This window comes from Vidua chalybeata, chromosome 1 (assembly GCF_026979565.1).
Source record: "Vidua chalybeata isolate OUT-0048 chromosome 1, bVidCha1 merged haplotype, whole genome shotgun sequence".
NCBI lineage: Eukaryota > Metazoa > Chordata > Aves > Passeriformes > Viduidae > Vidua > Vidua chalybeata.
The window spans coordinates 28,638,950-28,656,911 of NC_071530.1; the positions used below are offsets into that span (position 1 = coordinate 28,638,950).

Here is a 17,962-nt window from a genome sequence, read left to right on the forward strand (position 1 = left end):
CAAACTAATCCAATTTACCATACAGACAATAATCATAATGAAGCTATTTATATTGCTTCTCTCTAATGCCCTTACAGTTCAGGCTCCTGTTTGGAGTAGTACAGAATGGCAATATCAGTGAATCACAGAATCATTTAGGTTGAAAAAGATGTCAAGATCATCAAGTCCCATCTTTGACTCATCACCATCTTGTCAACCAGACCATTGCACTAAGTGCCACATCCATTCATTCCTTGAACATTTCGGGTGTGGTGATTCCACTACTGCCCTGGGCAGTCTGTTCCAATGTTTAACAACCCTTCCCAGGAGGAAAACCTGATGTCCAACCTGAACCTCCCCTGGTGCAGCTTAAGACTTTTAAGCTTTTGTCCTATTGACTGACAGCTTTTGTTCTATTGATGTTTGCCTGGGAGAAAAGGACAACCCTCACCTGACTACAACCTCCTTTCAAGAAGCTGAAGGGAGTGATAAGATCACCTCTGGGCCTCCTTTCCTCCAGGCTAAACCACCCTAGCTCCCTCAGCTGCTCCCCATACAACTTACAAATACATATCTGGTACCATATAGTTTAGAAGGAACTGCTTCTGCCTGAAACATCTTGTACGTACCTTACTCTATGCAATGACAGTTTTATGCAGGAAAATCCCTATATCTTTTCACCTTGCCCTCCCGCAGTCAGCATTGATTATGAGATCTAAAGGAGAAAAAAAAAAAAATTCTTCTCTCAAGTGTATTTATTTCCTCAGGATTTAGTGTGGACTACATTATTATTGTTGTCATTATTATCACTATTATATAATAACCACACCAGTTATCCCAGGTTGGTTTTTTTTTTTTTTTTCTTTTCACCTATTCATCTGAGGCAATTTGAAACCAGGCAAAGATGTAATGCAAACTATGTTCTACTGTTCTGTCTTTGGAACAAGAGGAGAGAGGAGATTTTTAATTTGACTCGGAAGAAGGACACAGAGGAACTGTCTTTGGAAATAATTATTTTTCCAAAACCACACATATGCATATTAACTGCAAAGTGCCAAGTATTAGGTAATATACTCTTTAGACTTCAAAAATATTTTTTTGTTCAGTAATATTTAAACTGTTCCAAAAATTCATTGAAGCCCCAAATTATTTGATGTGGCAGGCAGACAAAGAAGGGTACTACACTGAAAGCATAAAATTCCCTTGACTTGAGCTCAAAAATAATTCAGTAAGAAAAAATTACAGATACTCCTTGGATTAACTTACAGCAAGATATTCACTTACTATGAAGTTCTGAGTGTTGCTTAGATGGAAATATTTTTGATTAGGAACAAGTGATGGAGAACTCATTCTCCTTTGCTCTTCAGTTATTTTTATGGAAATTGAGAAAAGCTATTACATATTCAAGAAAGAAATTTTGCATTCAGAGTTTGGGTTCACCAAACAGTACAGTTGGATAAAGCACTGAATCATACTATAACTATGTGAAGAAAACAGGCAGACAAGATGTGGTAGAAACTTCTCGAAGTGATTACAAGGACAGCAGCTGCACACAGAGCTAAGAGCAGACCTTGCTTAACAGTACTTGCCAGAGTAGACAGACTATCATCAAGCTCACAGAAGATTAATAAAAAGAAGAACTACCCTGAACTAGAGCAAAGTGTCTTTCAGTCAGAAAGTGAAAAGCACGTGTCCTTCTCAGAGCACTAGAATCCACAGGAGTAATTTAAAGGGCTTTATATAGTGAAAGATCCAACCACCTACTTTGGTGACTAAAAAGGGAATTTATGCTCTAAGTCCAAGACAGTTGGATCTATAATGTCCACACTTATATGAGTTATATATGCACATATGACTCAACTCTGGATGTACTTATTATCTGTGTAGTCTGTATCTAAATATAGTTTGAGATTTTCTCTGCATGACTGAAGTCAATTGATGCCAAGAGAAGCAGCTCATTTAGGTGCCACCTGAGCTCTATTTCTTCTTAAAGATAAGAAGAGGCTCTTAACATCTCTTACAATCTGTGTGGACCCATTCCTCCATTCTTCTTGGAAATTTTAATACTTGCAGGTGTGACTGATTTCAGTAAAGTTTGGCAGTAAGTTTTCTTCATAAAACAGGCAGAGATGAGACAGGCTTGCTTTCCAGATAGGAGAAAGATCAAGGACATTTTTTCAGACTGACCTTCAACCTCAAAAGATTCAAACCCAAATCCCTCACTCCTCCAAGTGTGCCCTGCTGTGCAGTAGAACAGTGTGACCCCTTCCTATACAGGATCCAAACTAAGGCTTTCAGACTTGCGAGGTGGTGTGTGCTTGTGCCCTAGCCAGAGGCTGTCACCTAAGTCAAACATTGTCTCACTCTATAGCCAGCTTAGGCTGAGGAGATTCAGCTCAAAAAGGGAACTGTGCAAGGAGTTTTCTCCTGATCAAAAAGTCAATATGCAAAACATCAGCAAATGCATTTTAAAGAGAATACTTTCTGCATGAATAGACATATGAAGTGCCTAAAATGGATAAGCAAACTTTCTTAACCAAATTTACTTAGGCTCCAAAGAAAAGCAGAAATTGAAATCCCTCTGTACTTAAGAATTTCCTACTGGTTCTAGTTCAAGGCAGCTCAGCACATCCCCTCTTCCCATGCACCAGCTAACAGTATCTGTTCTGTATCAACAAAGAACTGCACCCAGGGGAAAGGCCCACACTGGAGAAGTTTGTGGAGGACTGTCTCCCATGGATGTACCCCACCTCAGAACGTGGGAGGAGAGCAAGGAGTGATAGAAGAGTTTGATGAGCAACTGGCATCCTGCCACAATCAACCCACGACAGCTGTACAAAAGTAGTATTGATTGCCAGTGATCTTATTAGGCAGAAGTGACTATCAGCCACTAGGATTATGATCCAAGGCAGGTGGGTTTTGGGTAGACTATACTCTTTGTTCTAGTACTCTAGTACTACAGCTTGATGCAAAATAAAATAGAATTTAAAAATACGGTATTCTTTTAAATTCAAGAAAGTTAAAACTTCCATAGTTAAAATAATGTTGTAATTTAGGTAAGATGAAGTAAAATCTCTACACCAAACTGAAAGGCAGAGCAAATGACAAGCCTGCATAGTAGAGGCTAAATGCAAAACAAATCACCTCTCTGTGAATTTCCTACTTATTCCAAAGTCCTGCAGTGAAACCCACTCCTTAGCACAAGGCACAGCTGGGTGCTCATCACCACCTGCCCCAAAGTCAAACCTCACCAGAGTGTCACTTTCTGACACCCTGATCAGCCGGGTGAGGACTTTTGTTGTTTTGGGTTTTTTTATTAATATTATTTTTTTTATTTTTTTTAAGTGAATCAGTCTCTACCAAGTCACCAAATGAAATTTGGTGATTTTCAGTTCATTGCCTTTCCAAGTTCAACAAAGACAATGAAATAGCAACACAATTGTATATTCAAGCTTTACAGAATTCTGTATAATTATTATTTAGTAATAAGTAAAGATACCTGTTGTCACAACCTTTTGTATCTTGCCATGTTACATAAAAATATATATAAAAGTCAAAAATATTAGTTCCAATTTGGTTTTAAATTGCATTTTAAAATCTTAGATCACACAATTAAAGATTTTGTTACTCAGTCTTTAGTTAAATTAAATTGGACAGCCCAGAAATTCAAATTGAAGTCCATATCTGGGGTTTATTCCTTTAGCATTATACACAAAAAGTTATATATTAACATTTTTTTCCTAATTGCCTCGGAAATTGAACTATTGACAGAAAAACGTGTCATATTTCACATTTCAAAAAATCTAGCAACTTTTCATTACAGAGGAGCAGAGGAAGCTTGAATGAAAATATATTTTTCTTTAACATACACACCCAAACCTGAACACAAGCATATTCAAGCAATTTTCCTGACATCAACAGTTCTACTAAAACTGGCTCTGAACTACTGTGTGTGCAAGAAGTGCTGGAGAAGCAAAGGGAAGCCAAAAGTAAAGAAATATCTGAAATTCCTTTTTTTCCCCATAAGGAAGGCAAATGTTTTGGCAAACATTGCACTGAGGCTTAAGTTATAAGAATGCAGGGGGAAAAAAAACCCACATAACTTTTTATCTCTATTAGAAATCTTCAAATTCAGATATTGAAAAAACAATTTAAAAAAACTTGAAAATATTTTCCCAAGAAGCAGTAAATATTTCCAAAAGTGATTTTTTAAACTGCTCTATTATGTTTACTATTTATTTGGTGAGGTAATTTCAAACAAACAAGATTATTCATATAAAAAATGTGAAATAGAGAGATTTCTTCCCAATGATCTCTAAAAGCAATGCATCATCAATATAAAACCTGGGTGTGTTCTTTCTAAGCTGTGAATAGTATCAATATTACAAAAATTTTATATTCTACATTCAAAATACTCCTAGTTTTTCTTTAGCCATAAAATTAAATATTTTTTTAATTACTTACATTCTGCGTATTTCTGAAGCTGAGAGAACTCTCCAGGGCTAAGGTTAACCCACTTCTCCTGGCTCGTCATACTGGCAGTAAGGGTCCTCCTTGTATATCAGAATAATATTCCTTTTGACCCAGGTGTTATAAACCCCATAAAATTTTTAACTTCACTTCACAGTCTCTGGAGAGTGCTGAGATGGCATCAGTCGATGTGGATGAGTTTTTTGATGCTATGAACTGTTCCAAATGCGTTGGTTCAGTGGTAAGTTACAGCACTGTTAAAAGAGCAAATATTAAATACAGAATAAATACCAAATATACCAGAATTAAATACAAAATATTAAATACCAGGATATACCAGTTTTCCTATGGGAATACTTGTAACTAATAAATATTTTCTCATATACAGATTTGCTCAAAATATTCCCATACCATATTTGTCTGTAAATAGTTTTATATGTATTTCCAAACTATTTCTTTTTTTTTAAATTCTGTCCAAGACTGAGCACCAAGATGTTTCCTATTACCATCCGAGTAGCAGTTGCATCTGGGCAGTTTTCCTTATCTCCTGTTAATGGGCCCATCAATGTCTTGCCACATGACTCAGAGATAACACTCTCCAGGAGCCAGTTCTGTTTAACAGGTGATTAAGAACACACCTTGTGACTCAAAATAACATCAGCCCATTGTGAGATGCTCCACCCAGGGGGAGAAGCTAGGCATTCCCACCTGGATAAATCCAGGGATTTCTAGACAGAAAGGCAGCCTTTCCACAAGTTTCCAAGAAGACACAGCAACCACATCTGCCACTCCAAGAGGACTGCAGCCACTCCAATTTGGACTGCTACCAGCACGCTGGCCAAAGCGGGTGTCAGGTTGTATTCTGACTTTGCCAGTGGTCTTCCTTTTGTATCATTGTGTGTATTTTTGTCTTTTGTTTTCCCTTTTCCCAATAAATTGTATTTCTGACTTAGAGTCTCTCACTAGTTTTGCTTTCAAACCAGAACAAATTCCAAATGCTTATGTTCAGAATTCATTAAAAATTATCAACTGTTTATGATCAAATATATCTGGACACACTTTATGGAGATGTTCTCAATTTAGTAACAGCCACTGAAATAGTAGATACTATCTTATCAGTAAACTTAGTTCCTTATGATTTTAAAATTGAATTGCTCTAACTGGATTTGTACCCACTTATGTTGTTATACAGCACTGCATGACCTTGTCAGAAATGCTACAAAGCTTCTAGCTCTCCATGCCAAAATAAAATGGATTCTGCAGTTTGCTGAGAGGTTCACATAAGAGCTATACAAATATTAACTATTCTAACAAAATAGTAGGGGTTTGATTTTTAGAACATCACAGCATTGTTGGTCATTAGTGAAAATAAAATATAACTGTTGGTACCATCCCAAATCAATTCAGGGGAAAAAAAAATTTAAAAAAAAATCAAACTGTGCATGCCTTCTCATCCCAATTTTCTGCAGTTTCTACCACTGTAGGACAGACCCTCTGACAGCAATGCATTATCAACACCACTCCAGGAACATCAGGTAGGCTACTTTTCATCTGCTTTTAGCCATCTGAGAGCCAGGTATCTCATTTGAGGTTGTCATCTTAGGCGCTCCCTTTAATCATCACGAAGAGACAGGTGGCGCAGGCAGCAATTAATCCTTCCAGTTTCAACATAAGCTTAAAGTGTGATGAATTGCCCTCTGTGGTATTTATCTTTTATTGATTACAGAGGTTGCCTAGAAGACCACTTTAGAGTAGAAAGCTAATTTTGGACCTTAAGTGTAATCTCTTCCTATGTCTAGCAATGTATCATTTATAAGGGTTAAATGACAAAAAGAGCAAACAAAAAATTCAGACAAAAAGAGACTAATACAGCAATGGAATGAGTGCTAAGGAAGGAGATGTTGGTAGCTAAGAAGGAATAGAAAAAGAAGTAATGAGAGGAAAGAAAGGAAAAACAAAAAAAAAATTACTAGGAACAGAAACATGGGTTAAAAAAAATCCAACATTAACCCAATCAGACAACACCTTTTTCTTTTTCCTATTTTATATATATGAGTGTCATCACTGGACAAAGAAATTAATGCAGACACTAAGGAAGACACCTCAGTCCTAGAGCTTTCATTGCTCTCAGACTCTTCCTTGTGAATGATTTGAATGCATGGACTATACCATGAGCAAGGGTCTCAGTACAGTAACAGCTGTCTTGCCTTTTAAAAATTTGTACCAGAAAATTTCTCCTCTGTTAGAAAAAAAACTAGGATGAGTTGGAAGATCTAGAATCTGACTGAATATATAATATAATTGTATAATATAATTGAAAAAATAACAAAAACTAACAAGAGCATGGAGATTGGGATGAAAAATGTAACATTAATGTGAATAAAACTAGTCAAGTACAAGGCACATCAGCCCTCAAATCTCTGAATCAATGTCAGTGCCTGAAAAAGGTCAGATACTACAAAAGCTAAACTTGCTATTTAGTAAGAAAAAATATCATTCTGTTTTGTGAACTTCAATACTTTTATTGATCTCAAGAAGAAACTACTATGGTCAATTGGGTCATTTTAATCAAATTAGAGATGTTTCATTCTGGAGTTGATTAGATTGTATTGAAGACAGTTTTATATCTTCAAGTAGGTTTATATTTTTTATAATCTTGGCAAGTGATTAGATTTTATTGATTTTTTTTAATTGTATTTGCATAACTGATTTAACATAACCAAAATTTTCTACCATAATTTCATCCAGTTTTACGCTTTGTATCATCCTTAACTACATTAGCTTCATTACCTACAAAAACTAACATTGCTGAATACTGTAAATTTAGTGATTATCTTGATTATTTAATATGCATATTTGTGATAAATAGCTTACCATTAGAATTACTACAGCTAGCAAGGTACTATTCATATGTAATAACTTTAGTTGACTACTGTCTACAATGTTTGTTGCATACACAGTTCATCAGAAGGGAAAACACCAACTTTAACACCAAAATTACCAATTCTGATATCCTCTCCCCACAACAGACATCCAGGATCTACAGCCTAGAATCAGAGTTGTAACAAAACATACATGTCCTGAATGAGATGGCAGCAATGGAAAAAATGTAGTATGGACATGGCAGCTCATAGGAAAGAAGATGTAGTTTGTGCCTAAGACAGCAGCAATCATGGAACATAGAACAGAATTTAAGGTTACATTTTTATTCTGGACAACTCTCAAATGCAAGTTCTGTCCTTTGAAAGGGAAGCCTGTGGGGGACACAGTGGATCTAATTAATCTAATTAATCCCAGCATAATCTGGGAACTGGAAGGGGAGGTAGGCAGTCCTCTGAGGGTGGCTCACTGGTCTTTGGATTGCAGCCAGGTCCTGACTCCACCTCAGTATATGTGATGCAGAAATACAGAGACATATAATGGGGAAGATTTCACCAGAAGGAAGAAGAACCTTCTAAGTACTTCCTTTCTTCAGTTTCCTGTTAGGTTCTGCTGCAACAGAGTCCTAAGCAAGGAAGGATCCCTGCATTGCTTAATTTTTCACAGTTAAACCTTTTACAGTGACATTTTCCCATTTTATGTAGGTAATATTGTAGTTATAAAAAACAAACAGCATACAGATGCTGATGACAAAAGTCATCAATGTATATTTGTATTATTTGTTAAGGTATACACTGGAAGATCACCTATATACTATTCAAATATCCAAATTTCTGTAAAATAAAATATTAGCTCATTTGTATTATCTTTTTCAGAAGTGTTTAATATAAATTCACTTCTTTACACTTTATTTTAGTGATCATCAAGTACTTCAGGAAGGCTATGCAGTAAGAAACCTATAGATAAGTGTTGCATCCTGGGATTGGGTTTTAGGCGTTCTTATTTGTGTTAGCTAGCTGAGTCCTGTGTACCCCCGCGTTTCCCCCGTGTCGTTTCTAACCCCGCGGTTTCTGGCCCCACGCTGTCTGCTGCCGGATCTTCCCCCTCTGCCGCTCCTGTAACCACCCCCCCGTCCGGTCCCGGGAGACCCCGTGCCTGCCACCCCAAGCCACACGATCCCGCTCAGCCCGAGGCTCGGTGCCCGCCCCTGCGGGGTTCTCTGGTTGGTCGCGGTTGCTGGCGTCACCGCCACGGCAGCCGCCCCTATTGGCCGGCAGGCCGTGGATCCTCTCACCCCGCCCCTCCATAAAACCCTATCCCGCCGGCACCCAGGCGCCATTTTCTCCCATGCGAGTGCCGGGAGCAGTCGCGTCTTTCCATCGAACCGCGCCACGTGACCAATAAACCGTTCCTGCCAAGCACGGAGTAAATGGACAAATTCCTTACCTCTTTACCGGGTCCCTAGCACACGGTAACAGAGGCTGGCCAGCCCACGCGCCCGAGACACGAAGCCGTGTCCGGGAACCCGCGGCAGAAAACCCCGGCAGCACGTGGAAGCTACGCCACAGCCGGGCTCCCAAGAGCCGCGTGCAGCCGGGGAGAGCGAAAACCCACGCCGCAGATAAGTATATGAAGAGGAAAGTAATATTAAAAATAATAATATCACATAGGAAAAAATAATATTGAACTAAACAATAATCAAATGTGCTTGCTGGTAGGCAAAATAAAGATCAGCAGCTCTAAACAGATCACACACAGTGATCTGACCTGTTCCTGCAGAGATAAATTTCTTTGAAGAATACAACACAGTATACAGTTAAAATACATGCAATGTCAGGTAGGAACTTTCCAGCAATCCTCTAAGAGTTTGACCTATTCTGGGCAACTCAGATTTGTGCATACATTTTGTTAATATATACACTTAAGCAAGATTCACAGCCCTCTCAGCCAGACACAAAGCAGGCCTTTCAAATAAGAGAAACTAGAAACATGACATTAACAAACCATTCATTTAATCACAAAAAGAATTAGAAAAAAATCTTCCTCCTCTAGCCACTGACTAATTAATAAGTCTTAGAACTCCACTCTCCTTTTTATAACATGTTTTCCTTTCTGGATTTGAAAGTTTATTAAGTGTTCTGTCAGGATTCCTACCAGGCCACATATCCAAACTAGGAAGCAAAGCTTTGTTAAAAACTATACAAATCAAATTACTTAGCCTTCAGCCAACATTGCTAACCTACTTAGATTTCCAGGAATTCCCCATACCACCAAAATCCTCAGTTGCTCTACAGAAGCCTGGCTGAGAAAAGAAAAATGAATATATGATGGAGGAAAAAAACCATAGAGGCAAATTCCCCATATGCCAGCCTCACGACTCAACTTCATTCCACCTCATCCAGTCCTCCCTGCAAGGAAAGATGAGTTTTCAGAGAGTATTCAGGGCAAAAGAAATTGCATCAGTCCCACAAAACTGATCAACAACACCGATTTCAGCTTCAAACTTTGGCCCATGGAGACATGTCCAGGTTCTCAACCAATCCAACACAACTCCCTGAAAGGCAGGGGAGCTTCTTTTGAGGTCCAACCTCACTGCCGTGTCTGAAAGCACAACACTCATCTTAATGCATGTCTTAGGGGACTTATTTCTGTTTACCATAACAGGAAAACTTAGAAGAGCCTAGAAACTGGCTCTTAGACTTGCTCAGCCATCTTTTGCTTTCCACCAGCCCTTCCATAATGTCCATCTCACATACAAGTTCAACAACTGCCAGTTACTCCATGAACTGGGCACAGGGTAAAGCTATAGCAAGTTTCCTTCCACAGAAACTCCAGTTTTCCACAGGACTGATTAATGATTTTTGCCTGAACAATAGGAATAAATAACACAGACTATTTTATACCTTAATTGCTATGGAGGCTGCAGCAATTATGCCCATCAAAAACTCTTCTCAACACAATGTACTTGGTGTTTCCTTCAGTGGGGTCCTACACTTTCACCATGGGTAGCTAGATCCTGGTGTATCATGGATTTTCCAAAGAAGAATTTTTACATGTCAGACAACACATGCTTAGACGTCTGCCTGAAACTTTTCTCTGTTCTTAAAAAAAAAAAACACCCAAAACATGCTAACAATCATTTATTTCTTGCCTGGAAATACAGGCATTATAGGTATACAAGACATGTGTAGGTGTTCCTGCAATTGATTTTACACTTTGTAAAGAACAATGCCTCTAATGTCAGAAATACTCCAAATTTGTATGGTTTAAAGTTTAGTATGAAGTGTTTGATAGCCAAGAAAAAGAAATCCAACCAAAATATCTGCTAATCACCATTCTGGTTCCTTTACTTTCAAATACAGAAGTAATGTAATTATAACTGCTGCTGGATTAATGGCATGAATGAAAAAAAATGAAACCATGTAACAAAACACAACAGCTTTTTCATACATAAATTGCATATTTTACATAAAAACATCCCTTGTTTTGCACTGAATTTGGTATAGAGTCTTTTTAGTGGTACAATTGTTATTCCTTCAATTTAGTAAAGGATGTTTACTGGTGTAAATGAACACAATTCTGAAATACAAACTATAAACATTGACACACTGAAATCAGTGATAGTTTCTGTATCAAGCTGAAAATCTCTCCCTTTAAAGAAGTGACCAGCACAACTCAAAACCACACTTGTTCTACTGACTACTTTATTCCCAGGTGTACTAGTGTGGGACATGTAAAAACATCCATTTAAATTTTAATACAAAAGATATGGACTGTATTCCTCAGAGAAGCAATTACTCAAATTCACTTTCTTGAATTATTTATATGGAATATATCAGTAAACACTAAGAAGCCATACAGCATAAATCCTATTGTGGCATGCTAAGCAGAATACTTGAATCTTTGTGAAATGTTTCATCAATACTACAGTTTGTGACAGGGAAAAATATTAGCAACAAAAATGGAGCACTGCTAAAAACCAATCAGAATGCAAGACAGCAACATTACAGTTGGGATTCATTTAAAAGCAGTTTAATAATTGAAGCAAAGTTGTTAGGAACAATAATGTTAGAAAAAGGGAAGATACCAAAAGGAGAGTGTGGAACAAAACCCAAGAGAAACAAGTGATGCACAATACAATTGCTCACCTGAGAAGCAATCAGCCTCTCCAGAGCAGCAATCAGCCAATTCATCCCAATTTATACCCTCAGCATGACATTCCATGATATGGAATATACCTTTGGCCAGCTGCCCTGGCTATGCTCTCTCCATGCTCCTTGTGCAGCTCCTCACTGGCAGAGCATGGGAAACTGAAAAGTCCTTGACTTAGGGTAAGCACTACTTAGCAACAACTAAACACACTGTTATCAGCATAATTCTCAAATCCAAAACACAGCTCTGTACCAGCTACTAAGTTTAAAACTAACTCTATCCTAGCCAAAACCAGGACACTCTCCATGAACCTTAACTTCATCATATGAATTCATTAAAAGCAACTTCTGATTGATCTTAAATTTTACAGCTGCTAGGCTTGCTATTTCCAGGTTGTTACATTAATTACCTACCAAGTCAGAAGAACTATATTCAAATTTCTCAGTGTTTTCTTCACTAAAAGATATATTGAAATAAATGAAACCTGAGGAGAATCTGGGACAAGGAAATACCACAACATTTCTGCTGATTCATTAAAAGTATATAAAGGCTTTTTTTCTTTCTTTAAATAATACAGCTGAACTAAAAAATAGCTGAACCTAAAAAATAATAAAAAAAAACCACTGCAAATTATTTTATGCTTATGAGAGAAGTACGACATAATTCAAAAATCTCCTGCAAATGAGAGTCATGGAACTGTTCCCAATGTTAAAAATGTCTCAGTAACAATTTTACAAAAACAGATTTAAAAAGTGAAAACTGAAAGCTGGAAAAGTTGAGGAGTTATTTATCATTCTTATGATTTTATATCAATGACTAAACAAAACTTTTCCATACGGCTACTAAAATTTGAAACCCCTTTTTATGACTAAATTATCACATTGAATAACATTTTGATTTTATAAGTGACTAATTAAAAACATATTAAAACTAGAAGGGGTAAAAGAAAAAAAGGAGAAAAAAGAATACCCCAACAAAAGTAGAAAATAAACTGTTCAGACAGAAAATTTCTAGACAGCTGGTAGTATTTTGAAATTGGTGGATTTAAAACAACATATACTATTTGAATATTAAAAGTGCTAAAAGAAGGGTGAATCACTAAAACTTAGACTGATATTCTTTAATAAATAGAGAAAAGCAATCTGGAACAGAAAGCACTGGATTTTATGGGTATATCTATGTAATCTATAATAAATTCTCTGAAATACAGCACATTAGGCTTTCCACTAGATAAATCTCTCTGATGAGAGGATGAATCAATCTGTCAAACAATTCTTTCCCTATCACCCATCACTATTTCTATATATCCACCGAAACTCCTCCAAAATCTAAAGTATCATGGATTAAACACCCTGAGGACAGCCTCTGCCTTCCAAACTATGCATCTGCCATCTTTCCCAGGAAAGCCAGCTCCAGAAGTGCCTCCCTCGATATGAGCTCTACACAGACCTCCCCACAACCAGCACCACAAGTATTTGAGCACATATCAACAGAGATTAAGGTCTTTGACTATTATCTGCCACATGTTCTTCCTCTTTTCTTTCATTTCCTTTTCATGGGGCAACCTCTAAATTCTGTCTAACAATTAACATTTGTTGGCAGTAAACTACAGGGATTTTTTTTGCTTAATTGTTGGATTTAATTAATCTCTCCATATTTAGATGCTCTAGGGGTGATTACATTACAGGAGAGCAAAGCTGAAAAGTGTAATTTACAACTGGGAAAGAATTCTGATGATCCATAATTTCCTGGGGCAGAAATTCCTACTTCATGCTCGGAAATAAGTCTTTGAAGAGATGTTCTTTAGTCTTGTGACAAAAATGTTCCACAGCACTAGAGGAAAAGATTTGTTAACTGCTGTCCTCATTCAAATGCTTTGCATAATTTTAAAATCAACTGGGATCAGGGCAATGGAATTCATCATAAAAAACTTGCAAAAATATGAACCTGATTTAATCAACAGGAAATCTGTATAAAGAATAAAGATAGGTTAGCAGCCAGGTTAAAGAATTTCATAGAAGTTCATGCTAGGTTGTTTTCTATTATGTGGAATGTTTATTTTTTTTCCCTAGGGAGAGGGCTATATGGAGAAGTTGATTAAATTGTTGCACTCCTGGGATATGAATAGCTGGCACTGTCATTCTCAACTAGGATAGTGTGGAGCCTTCTAGATAACTACAAATCGGTTTGTATGTCTTCATTAGCTTTACTATAAAAAAGTTCAGTGATAATGAGATACCAAATGAGTTATCAAAGGTGGCCCCTTGCCTACAAGGACGCATATCTGCATCTGAAGTAAATTATGTGGCGGCAGCAGCATCTCAAAGTACAATTCCCTATTCACCCAGAAAACTCCTGACACATTCAAATTCAGCTCTGAGAAGACAATAACATCTAGGTTTGTGAAGGATCAGTAAGCACTGCCATTTGCATGTTCCCAGAATTTGTTCTGATGACATGTCCATACTGACACTAGAGGTGTGGATGCACATACGTAGAGTGTGAGTGAGGCAGTTGTGCTGAAACAAATCCAGAAGGGAAAATCCAAGTTGACTTAGCACCACAAGCACCAGAACAAGCTCTGCACCTTTTCCTGACCTCTTTTGCACATGTCCAAGGGATGCAGAAGTCTAGGCTGTCACAGGTCCACAGTTCTCAACAGCAGAAACCATTAATGAAAGGCAGCTTGGCCTCACATCCTTCTACATAAAGCATAAACACACCTTGAGTCTCTTCTCTTTTTATATCCTCAATGGTTTCCCTGCAGTTCATATACTGCCATCGAGTAAACTGAGACAGAGAAGTGGCATTTGCAGAACTACACTCTAGAGACTTGGGCCGAGATGGAAGTGCATTTTCTGACTGAGGGCCCTTCATTTGTTTGTCTGTCTGTCCATCCCACCCAGACAGACTTACAAAGGTAAAGACTCTAACACACTGCCCCAGCTTTCAGACAGTAAAACCCTACAACTTAATGGTTAACTGTGCTGATTTTTTTTCAGAGGGCTATGAGAAGGCAACAGTGAAATTTATGTCCTCCACCTACTGACTTCAGTATTTTACTTACCTCAGAATCCTTTGTAGCTAAGAAGTGACAATATTCCCATGGAATTTTTAACAAATAAAAATTGGTATCTGATTTCATTTTTAATTGAAAAAGGTATATAATTACAGTTTTATACAATTTAAATTTGTGTTCTTTTTCCATGATGTCCAGTTTTCAATATTAAAACTTACTTTTGTAAATTTGAGTTTCTCAGTGCTTTTCCCATCTTAAAGAGAAAAAGAAAAAAAAGTTGATCCTGTCTCCTTTTTCCCTTGGGAATCCTTTGTCTGAGCTAGCTTATATTATGCTTGCATTTTAAATATATTTTTTTCTTTTGATAGAGTCTCTGCATTTCTGTTATCTTTTTCTAGCATGTTTTTCTCTGGAATTCTACTTAATTATTTTCTCTCTTTAAGTGTTGCAATTAATTCTCCTTAGATTTAGCTTATGTTTTTACACAGTAGTCCTTGACACTGGTACTGCATGTATGATTCTCTATAGATAGGAGAAGAGTCAGACTGGCAGAAAGAAGTATTTTCTAATGCATGAAGCTTTCAGAAAAAAACCTTTGCTCAGGTTTCAGAACAGATGCAGGAAACTTCAAGCTAAGTGAAGATTAAGATAAAATTTAACTTATGGCACATTATTATATGGTTTGAGGGAAAACGGTAGCTGGTATCCTATTGCAGGTCTGGAACGCATACACGTAGCCCTTCAGGATTTGGTTTGAGTTTTGCTTGCTTTGTCTATAGACTGCTAAATATATGCCAGGAGGACATTGGTAGGACTTTGCCCCTCCTGACGTCTTGAGGGCAACAGCATAGCCTGTCTTCACCAGTCTGTGAAGACAAACACCCAGTTTTGCCACATTCCACTTCCTTTTGCCTATATGACTTATAAACTTGGAACAACCTGCTTAGATACAGTAATATACCACAGCTAAATAGACCTGAAAAGAGAGACAGGATAAACACGTGGGAAGTATCATTTTACTCCAGTGAGCTACTTGCCTTAAAAGTGCAGTTGTTAGATAAAAAAATCTGAACCTGCTTAGTAAGACTTTAGCTTGAAATTTGAAACAATTTCCCTTGATTTTGCTGAATACTGTTGCTTGTGTTTCATCATCATCCGAAATTCCCCTGTGGCAACCCAAACAATTTTGCCCAAGGGAGTTTTAATCCTATCCACAAATTGTAGTCAAGAGCCAAATGATTACTAAATAATCTTCATACTGGAACACTTTTACAGGGCAGGTCTGCCTTTTTTTGCTATATTTGCCATAAACTAAAAATCATCTATATGTTTACTTCTGAATCATAAACATCATCACTTAAACCATTAATCATTTTTGTGCAATTCATTTTTACCACAGTTTTAAAAAGCAAAACATAAACAATGCTTTATAAATTTCCTTTCCTTTTCTTTCAAAATGAATAAATAAATACATCTACTGAAGAATGAAACATTTAGTCTATTTTGAATATATTTTTAAGCCTTACATCAAAACAGCTTATATATTAGTATATTATAACTAATGAAAAGCCAGAAATAAAAAAGAGTAATAAAGTGAGGAAAGCAGAGTAAATACACAAACAAAAAGAAACTCAATGATTCACTGCTGTTTCTGTGATTAAATTGTTGAAGAATTCCTTTTCAATGACAAAGAAAAAAGCATAATAAAATGGTTGGTAACTGGATAACACTACATTTATGCTTCTATATGAGGAATAATTACATGATTAAATCTCTTGGACTCCACTTCCCACAGAGAACAGAAGTATCAGGTAAGAGCACTACCATTCCTGGTAATACTAACTAGAGATGTACTACTTCCATGAATTTATATTCTTAACTTGAATAGAAGCAGCACTAATTGTAAACACTTGCAAACCTGTATCTATTGCACTATTCCACATCTATAGAAGCCTTTCTGCCGTCAACCTGCAATCCCTTCTGCTGGTTTTGTTGGTTTCTCAGCCAAAACACTGGGATGAACACACCGCACTTGATGCATTGCGAGTCAGATGTTGAAGTCCTTCTTAGTTGTTTCCCTTGCTTCCAAATTTATGATCCTAAAACTTAACTTTTAGAACATACCTGTATGACTACTTTAAGCTAGCTGAAGGTTTACTCACTGAAACAAAGGTATCTCAAACAGAAATGTTTAACATTTGTTTTACACTGACAGCTAAAAGAGTTTATAAAATGGTCCTGTAGAACTTCAACGTAATCCTGAGTATGGCAAAATTACCTACAATATTTATGCTCAGCTTTCTATTACTAAAGAGAAACTACAAAGAAAAAACTTGTAAGTTATGAATAGGCATAAGCTTGTTAAGTGACATTTCATCTTGCATTAGTTTTCAACCTTTTCACTCTATATTTGCCTTATATAGTTTGTACTTAGCATCTATTGTAATAGTTCTTCCATCAACTCATACAAAGTCATCACTAAAGGTCTAAATGCTTTATGAGAAGGCTGCATATGAAATATTTATATTACAGAGCTTGAATTCCATTGAAATCTTGCAAGACAGGAATATAAAAGCAATTTTTTAAAAAGCAGATTTTTTAGGGATTAAGAATTATTCTCTTTTCTACCTTTCCGATTTGATCCATGAAAGTTTTCAAAGAAAAAGATCTTCCAAGTCACTTGTGTTGTCTACTCTTACCAACAGGCAATGTTCATAGAAATCATAGAGTCATAGAGTCATGGGTTGGAAGGGGCCTTAAAGATCATCTAGTTCCAACACCCCTGCCAAGGGCAGGGATGCCTTTCACTAGACCAGGTTTCATAGACCCCCATCTAACCTGCCCTTGAACACCTCCACAGATGGGGTCTCCACAACTTTTCTGGGCAGCCCCCAGAGCCTCACCAGTTCCAGTGCCTCACCACCCTCACAGTAAAGAATATCTGTTTAACTTTATTAATTGATTTGTTATTTGAGTCATTCCTTTCACGTGCTCTGTATTAAAATATGCACAATTGAATCCTTCTACATATGAAATAAGCCTAAAAGTGTTTGCTCTACTTATACCCTCTTTATATCACAAGAATATCACAGCTATTATCACTTACAGTAATCTGTAAGTCACTGAGTTTACTAATGTTATACCATTTTGGTATAGCTCAAGCCATTAAAAAAAAAAGAGAAAAATATTCCATTTAAATTTGTTATTTAAAACCAATTCATAAGAAGTTCTTTTTCCATAGGCTGTATTTTAAATGATAAAGTTACAGTTCCTCACAAAACAGTTTTATCTTCTGAGAACCTTCACCAAATATCATCTAAAGTCTCATAAACCCTCCATCCTCAAAAATATAAGATTAACTTAAAAATAAACTTGCTTATATGTTCCAATGGATATTCACAGAACTGATTTTGCTGTACCCAAGTAACTTTCATAATTAAGAGGTTTTGCTTATATTTGCAG

General features: G+C 36.8%; 1 protein-coding gene across 2 annotated transcripts in view; it reads right to left on the reverse strand.

The window, feature by feature from the left end:
- DGKB (diacylglycerol kinase beta) overlaps positions 1–17,962 on the reverse strand; it is a 337,113-nt gene that overhangs the window by 299,773 nt on the left and 19,378 nt on the right. For both annotated transcript variants that reach the window (XM_053956128.1, XM_053956122.1), the window contains exon 2: positions 4,444–4,703. In XM_053956128.1, coding sequence (XP_053812103.1) covers positions 4,444–4,513 — 70 coding nt within the window. In that variant the 5' untranslated portion in view covers positions 4,514–4,703. The remainder of the gene's footprint in view (positions 1–4,443; positions 4,704–17,962) is intronic.